The sequence below is a fragment of the Palaemon carinicauda genome, chromosome 23, assembly GCF_036898095.1.
Source record: "Palaemon carinicauda isolate YSFRI2023 chromosome 23, ASM3689809v2, whole genome shotgun sequence".
NCBI classification, from domain to species: Eukaryota; Metazoa; Arthropoda; class Malacostraca; order Decapoda; family Palaemonidae; genus Palaemon; species Palaemon carinicauda.
In genome coordinates, this window is record NC_090747.1 from 91,921,816 (window position 1) to 91,930,194 (window position 8,379).

At 39.2% G+C, this 8,379-nt stretch overlaps 1 protein-coding gene across 5 annotated transcripts in view; it reads right to left on the reverse strand.

The window, feature by feature from the left end:
• Positions 1-6,938, reverse strand: part of LOC137617237 (protein amalgam-like) — a 33,926-nt gene extending 26,988 nt beyond the window's left edge. For 4 of the 5 annotated variants that reach the window (XM_068347198.1, XM_068347197.1, XM_068347196.1 and 1 more), the window contains exons 1-6: positions 6,762-6,938; positions 6,156-6,235; positions 5,268-5,409; positions 4,417-4,550; positions 4,017-4,155; positions 3,517-3,691 (exon numbers count right to left, since the gene is read on the reverse strand). In XM_068347198.1, the coding sequence (XP_068203299.1) occupies positions 3,517-3,691; positions 4,017-4,155; positions 4,417-4,550; positions 5,268-5,409; positions 6,156-6,235; positions 6,762-6,936 (845 nt within the window). In that variant the 5' untranslated portion in view covers positions 6,937-6,938. The remainder of the gene's footprint in view (positions 1-3,516; positions 3,692-4,016; positions 4,156-4,416; positions 4,551-5,267; positions 5,410-6,155; positions 6,236-6,761) is intronic. The other variant, XM_068347195.1, reaches the window with a different exon arrangement.
• Between the last annotated feature and the right edge of the window lie 1,441 nt (positions 6,939-8,379).

The window sequence follows — 8,379 nt, forward strand, 5'->3', positions numbered from 1 at the left end:
TCCGTTCTAGCAGCGGTCAGAAGGGAAGACTGGATGGTCTCTTTAGACCTAAGGGACGCATACTTCCACGTCCCCATCCACCCAGACTCCCAACCTTTTCTGAGATTTGTTTACGAAAAGGTTGTCTACCAGTTTCAAGCCCTGTGCTTTGGCCTAAGCACAGCTCCTCTTGTGTTTACGAGGCTGATGAGGAATGTAGCCAAATTCCTTCATTTAGCGGACATCCGAGCCTCCCTCTATTTGGACGACTGGCTTCTAAGAGCTTCTTCCAGTCGTCGCTGTCTGAAGGATCTAAAGTGGACTCTAGATCTGACCAAGGAATTGGGTCTCCTTGTCAATATGGAAAAGTCTCAAGTGGTCCCATCCCAAACTATTGTGTATTTAGGGATGGAGATTCACAGTCTAGCTTTTCGGGCTTTTCCGTCGGCCCCCAGAACAAGCCAAGCCCAGTTATGCATCCAGAACATGCTGAAGAAGGAACGGTGTTCAGTCAGGCAGTGGATGAGTCTGATAGGGACACTATCATCCCTGGAACAGTTCGTATCGTTAGGAAGACTACACCTCCGTCCTCTTCAATATCACCTAGCTGTTTACTGGAAAAAGGACAAGACGCTAGAAGCGGTCTCGATCCCCATTTCCGAGAAGATGAAGTCTTGCCTGACTTGGTGGAAGGACAGTATCAGCCTCAGAGAGGGTCTGCCCCTGGCTGTTCAGACTCCCAACCACGTTCTCTTCTCGGACGCATCAGACACAGGCTGGGGCGCGACATTAGACGGTCGGGAATGCTCAGGAACTTGGAACTCGAATCAAAGGACAATGCATATCAACTGCAAGGAGCTACTGGCAGTTCATCTGGCCTTGAAAAGCTTCAAGTCTCTCCTTCAAGGCAAAGTGGTGGAGGTGAACTCGGACAACACCACGGCTTTGGCGTACATCTCCAAGCAAGGAGGGACCCACTCTATGACGTTGTACGAGATCGCAAGGGACCTCCTCACCTGGTCAAAAGGTCGAAACATTTCGCTAGTAACGAGGTTCATCCAAGGCAGCTTGAATGTCATGGCAGATTGCCTCAGTCGAAAGGGACAAATCATTCCAACAGAATGGACCCTACACAAGGATGTGTGCAAGAGACTTTGGGCCACATGGGGCCAGCCAACCATAGATCTCTTCGCAACCTCGATGACCAAGAGGCTCCCAATATATTGCTCACCAATCCCGGACCCAGCAGCAGTTCATATAGATGCCTTTCTCCTAGATTGGTCACATCTAGACCTATATGCATTCCCCCCGTTCAAGATTGTCAACAAGGTACTGCAGAAGTTCGCCTCTCACGAAGGGACAAGGTTGACGTTAGTTGCTCCCCTCTGGCCCGCGAGAGAATGGTTCACCGAGGTACTTCGATGGCTAGTGGACGTTCCCAGAACGCTTCCTCTAAGGGTGGACCTTCTACGTCAGCCACATGTAAAGAAGGTACACCAAGGCCTCCACGCTCTTCGTCTGACTGCCTTCAGACTATCGAAAGACTCTCGAGAGCTAGAGGCTTTTCGAAGGAGGCAGCCAGGGCGATTGCTAGAGCAAGGAGGACATCCACCCTTAGAGTCTACCAATCGAAGTGGGAAGTCTTCCGAAACTGGTGCAAGTCAGTATCTGTATCCTCGACCAGTACCTCTGTAACTCAAATAGCTGACTTCCTTTTATACCTGAGGAAAGAACGATCTCTTTCAGCTCCCACTATCAAGGGTTACAGAAGCATGTTGGCATCAGTCTTCCATCACAGAGGCTTAGATCTTTCCAACAATAAAGATCTACAGGACCTCCTTAAGTCTTTTGAGACCACGAAGGAGCGTCGTTTGGCTACACCTGGTTGGAATTTAGACGTGGTACTAAGATTCCTCATGTCAGAAAGGTTCGAGCCGCTTCAATCAGCCTCATTGAAAGATCTCACCTTAAAGACTCTTTTCCTGGTTTGCTTAGCCACAGCTAAAAGAGTCAGTGAGATTCACGCCTTCAGCAGGAACATCGGATTTTCATCTGAAACGGCTACATGTTCTCTACAACTTGGTTTTCTAGCCAAAAACGAGCTACCTTCTCGTCCTTGGCCGAAATCGTTCGATATTCCAAGCCTATCGAATATGGTTGGAAATGAACTAGAAAGAGTCTTATGCCCTGTGAGAGCTCTTAAGTTCTATCTAAGACGAACTAAACCTTTACGAGGACAGTCAGAAGCTTTATGGTGTTCAGTTAAGAAACCATCTTTGCCTATGTCAAAGAATGCTTTATCCTATTTTATCAGACTGTTAATACGAGAAGCTCATTCACATCTGAGTGAGGAAGACCAAGCTTTGCTGAAGGTAAGGACACATGAAGTTAGAGCTGTCGCAACTTCAGTGGCCTTTAAACAAAATAGATCTCTGCGAAGTATAATGGACGCAACCTATTGGAGAAGCAAGTCAGTGTTCGCGTCTTTTTATCTTAAGGATGTCCAGTCTCTTTACGAGAACTGCTACACTCTGGGACCATTCGTAGCAGCGAGTGCAGTAGTGGGTGAGGGCTCAACCACTACAATCCCCTAATTCCATAACCTTTTTAATCTTTCTCTTGAAATGTTTTTTATTGTTGTTTTTGGGTTGTCCGGAAGGCTAAGAAGCCTTTCGCATCCTGGTTGATTTGGCGGGTGGTCAAATTCTTTTCTTGAGAAGCGCCTAGATTAGAGGTTTTGATGAGGTCCTGTGGTATGGGTTGCAACCCTTCATACTTCAGATCCTAGGGGTCGCTCAGCATCCTAAGAGGATCGCGAGGCTCCGTAAGGAAGACGTACTTAAAAAGGCAGAGTAATTGTTCAAGTCGACTTCCTTACCAGGTACCTATTTATTTTATTTTTGTTATTTTGATAACTTCTAAAATGAAATAAAAAATCCTTAGCTCATAATAATGTAAACATATATTGCTGGTCTCTACCCACCCCCCTGGGTGTGAATCAGCTATTATAATCACCGGCTAAGTTAAATATTGAAAAATGTTATTTTGATAATAAAATAAATTTTTGAATATACTTACCCGGTGATTATAAATTAAAGGACCCTCCCTTCCTCCCCAATAGAGACGCAGTGGACCGAGGAGAAAATTTAGTTCTTTGTTTACAATGAGTACTGGGTATCTGGACGACAGATGGCGCTGTTGAAGTACACCCCCTACCTGCATAGCGATCGCTGGCGGATTTTTTCCGTAGAGTTTTCTGTCGAGCAGCAGAGCTGCAGCTATTATAATCACCGGGTAAGTATATTCAAAAATTTATTTTATTATCAAAATAACATGTTTCTTATAAAGTCCCGTACATATTCATAGATGGACGAATGCTACAGTGATTACCAGGGGAAAGGAAAATCTTCCACATGAAATACTCAACATGAAGAAAATACTTCTTGATATGTATCTGGGCTAAAAGTAAGATGGATGAGATTCATACATTTAAATGTTGATATACGGTACATTGATATACAAACTAAGTGACCTTACTTTCTATTTATGGTATCATAAGCTACTCTCAGTCTTAGGGGATCAACAGGTGATCCATTTTCTCGGTACCACTTGACCTGTGGTCTGGGGGTTGCGTTTACAAAGCAAGCTAAGGTTGCATCATAAGACACACCAGAATAGACCTCACTCTTGTCTACCATGACATCTGGAGGATCTGAAACAGATAGAAATAATATTTATAATAAGGTTAAAGACCACTTGTAACTCCTCTTGATAAGGTATCTGTAGGAAAATTTTTTGACGTGTATGTTAACAATGATAACGTTTATTAGATCTATTGCATTGGTTAATAGAGATTTACAAAACATTCTTGAGATTGGGCAGATTGGAAAGGTTTTAAGTGAAAATACAAATACAGTATAGAGCAGTGTTTTGTGAAAATGTCATGGATTACATAATTTTTTTTCTCTTCCATTTAAGCTTATTAGACTATGGACTTGGAGTAAGGCAGCACAGTTTTACAATGGGCGAACACTTACGCATAACCTGTAGATTGATAGAAGAATGGACTGGATCTCCTGCGCCATTATCAGCTGTACATCTATAAATACCGTTGTCTTCAGCCTTAGCATTTGTCTTTGTTAGAGCGACACCTTCACCAAGAGGTTGAGTAGAACCCTAAAATGAGAATGAAAGTAGTGTTTAGTATCACACAGTATTCAAAATGTTAACAAAATTAAATTGATAATATCTGTATCTTAGCATTTGTCTTTGTTAGAGCGACACCTTCACCAAGAGGTTGAGTAGAACCCTAAAATGATAATGAAAGTAGTGTTTAGTATCACACAGTATTCAAGATGTTAACAAAATTAAATTGATAATATCTGTATCTTCACATTTTATCTCAGAGTGACTGAATCCAGATGGCATAACACACACCTCTTTAGTCCAGGTGACCTTTGGCATAGGATTGCCTGTTACAGTGCACGTCAGGTTGGCTGTACCTCCCATCTTGATCAGCATCGAGGTTCGATTATTGGCCGGGTAGACGGTCGGTGGAACTGCAACAATAACTAGAATTGATAATCAGAACTGAAATCAGTGCGCTTCATATAAACATTGGGTGGTTGGGAAATCAGACAGGTAAGCGTTTAAAATGATTTAGCCTTTTTGTGCATCAAAAGAAACAGAAAAGGTGAAAAATAAATATACAAAGAAATTATATCACTTCTTTTCAACTTCTTCAGAAGATTTAACTGAGATGCAAACAGTCAGGTTGATGACTGAGATGAGATTGAACATACAGGTATATTTAGTGTGATATAATTTTTATTGCATTAGATAAAAAAGAATAACTAAGACAAATAAAATACAGTACTACAATATTTAAGGTTCTTAATCATGCAAGCATTAAATAAAACTGTCAATATAGCTTTTGTTGCTCTTTAAAGAATTGACCAAACTTATTAAAACTAAAGTAACAGAAAAAATATAAATATACTAATGTGCATGTATGAGAAAGCATGAATTCTTCTAGCAGTTTATAGAGAGAATATTTAGGGTTGTGCTGTACATGTCACTACAAATAAGGATGTGTTTTAGTACATATATGGATGCAAAGCAACGTGCATTTCAACTTTTGAGTGCTCTTATCTCCGTTTTATGGTGTCTCCAAGTGGGTTGGTAACTTGGTATATTACAATGAGAAGAAATTCAGTGTCGTATGTTGCACTGTCGTGATGGAAATCAACATCCCTATTTACATGTGAATTTTCAGGAACCAAAATTACCTTTAACTGTAAGTGTGTGGCTGATAGACCTTGGAGGATTGGTTGATATTTCACAAGTATAAATACTTTCGTCATCCGGTAAGACTCCATTTATGATGAGAGAGGTACCATTTCGATTTATGCGTGGGTCACGGGAAACAACCTGTGGGATAGGAAATACATTTTCTTTAATGCAAACAAAATTGTAATTATTAATTTTTAGTTTGCCTTTGTTGTAAAATATAAATGAATAGAGTACTGTATCCTCATGAGGAAGAATCAACCTTATATAATTTCCTTTGCCTTGAAATTTCAACCTTAGATATAACAACAATTAGATCACTTGTTTGAAAGAGACACATTACATATGTGATGTCACTGAATATATGTATAGTTTAGAAGTCCGTGTCATACCACTACAGGTTCAATCTGGCAGTAAAATATGAGGTTGAAAAATGACATCTAAGATATAAAACAATACAAGTTTATGATTTTTTTTTTCTTTTACATCAGAGCATTACAGTATATGGTTAGAAGTAACATGTGAACTTGTAGTTATTAGATGTGTTATTGACAGAAGTCACTAATTAATTTGATTATGATTGGCCTTAATTCAGATTTCATCATATTAGATATTCACTGAGCTGGAATCTGTGATGCAATGAAGTTAGTTTGACTTGACAGTAAAACGAAATATGTGACTGAACTCATTTGAAATACAAATGTATGTGGAAGCATCATAGATAAAACAAAATAATATAAAAATAATAAAAATTATAAAGTATTATAACAAGAAGCTACATCATTACCAATGGTAGTAACAAGGTTGATTGTAGTGGCAAATAAGGAAAAAAAAGTAGTGTCTTATGATGTAGAGGTATAAGAATAAGTTATCAATGAGAGTCTTACCTGTACGAAAGGCCCTTCTCCCCTATCCTGCAGAACCCAAAGAATCTGATTTCCCCGTCGCCAAACCAGCGTGAATTGTCCTGGGAAGAAAGAATGTGGCTTTTTGTTATAGTTATAACAATGAAAGACTAATTTAGGAAATTTTAATCATGTGTGATATTCGTCATCATCATCTCCTCCTACGTCTATTGACTTAAAGGGTCTCGATTACATTTCGCCTGTCGTCTCTATCTTGAGCTTTTAAATCAATACATCTCCATTCATCATCTTCTACTTCACGCTTCATAATCCTCAGCCATGTAGGCCTGAGTCTTCTAACTCTTCTAGCGGCTTATGTGATATTCATTAAAGTAAATGGAGTCCAATGAAAAGGAAAACAGTTAAGTTAGGCATTTAAAGTACTCAACTGCAAGTACTTGTTTTTATTTACTCATAATGATTTTTATTGAGCACCAACGAACTGCAAAGCATAAGAACGCTGATATAGTTATTACAATAGATTTATAAGAAATCCTATCCCCTTGATTGCAAACCCTTAAGAATGCTGAAAATAAGTTGGTAAATTTTTGCAATAAATGGACCACAGAACAGGAAAGCCACACTTACCCAAATTATGAACAGGACAAGGAATGATAAGTGGTTCTCCTAAATTGACAGCAAATTGCTGTTCATCTGTGGTAATGACGGGGAGGTCGTCCTCGGGGTGAAGTTGCTCGTAATAGTAGTCGCTCTCAGCACCAGTATGCCATGGTGACCCCACTTGACCTAAGCTCGATCCCATACCTGAAAAGGGTGATTAATTGATTTTTATAATTATTACAGAAAATCTTGTCATATTAAAACTCCAAAGAAAAGTACTTTTTCATTCAAGAAATAATTAGAAATGTATACATATATATATATATATATATATATATATATATATATATATATATATATATATATATATATATATATATATATATATATATATACAGTACTGTTTATAAATCTTATTGCTTTCATTATGGGACTTCCACGAGTTCAAACCCTAGTCAGGTTTGTAAAGATTTTTTGGGAGTCCGTTTTCCGTCAAATTTGTGTAACCATTTGTACTGCAAGATTCAATTGCAAATAAAGAAGAAAGACAAATTAGGTGAAATATAAAATCTTTGTATTCTCCTTCTATCTCTGTAAAGAAAATGTGTGAATAAATATCTATTTGCATACCTCATACTGACTATCTGTTTCTTCATCTTATCCAAACCTTCAATAAGGGGGCCCCGTAGGGAAGGGAGAAATAGTGCTGTAAGTACTACTCAGGCAATGCATTGTAGGTATTATTTGATGTTTTTTGTAGGGTTCGTTCGCCCTCTAGATGCACTTGGTTTAGGTAGTACTGTAGGTTGGCCAGGACACCAGCCACCTCTTGAGATACTACTGCTAGAGAGTTATTGGGTCCTTTGACTGGCCAGACAGTACTGCATTGGATCCCTCTATCTGGTTATGGCTCATTTTTCCTTTGCCTACACACACTGAGTATAGTAATCTGGCCTATTCTTTCCACATTCTCCTCTATCCACATACATCTGACACCACTGAGATTTCCAAAAAATTGTTCTTCACTCAAGGGGTTAACTACTGCACTTTATTTGTTCAGTGGCTACCTAACCATTTGTAAGGGTACAAGAGACCCTTTAGATATGGTAAGCAGCTCTTCTAGGACATCCTACATTAAACCATTGTTCTCTACTCTTGGGTAGTGCCTTAGCCTCTGTACCATGGTCTTCCACTGTCTTGGGTTAGAGTTCTCTAGCTTGAGGCTATAATCGGCACACTATTCTATCTTACTTCTCTTCCTCTTATTTTTTACCTTTTGATAGTTTATATATGAAAGATCTAATTAAATGCCGTTACTGGACTTAAAATATTTCGATTGTTCATTACTTCTCTTGTCTTTATCTATAACCTTGTTTCCTTCTCTTAGTGTTATACTTTTCCTTGTTGGAACTTGGAGCCCTTGGGCTTATAGCATTTTCCATCCCCAACGAGGGTTGTACCTTCACTAGTAGTAGTAGTAGTAGTAGTAGTAGTAGTAGTAGTAGTAGTAGTAGTAGTAGTAGTAGTAGTAGTAGTAACAATCTACTTTCCTTCTGTTCCCATCTCCCGTCTTTCCTTTCCAAAACTAACTTTTATTAATGTGTTACTGGAGTGTTTTCCCTAATTGCACATGGATGCTGAATGT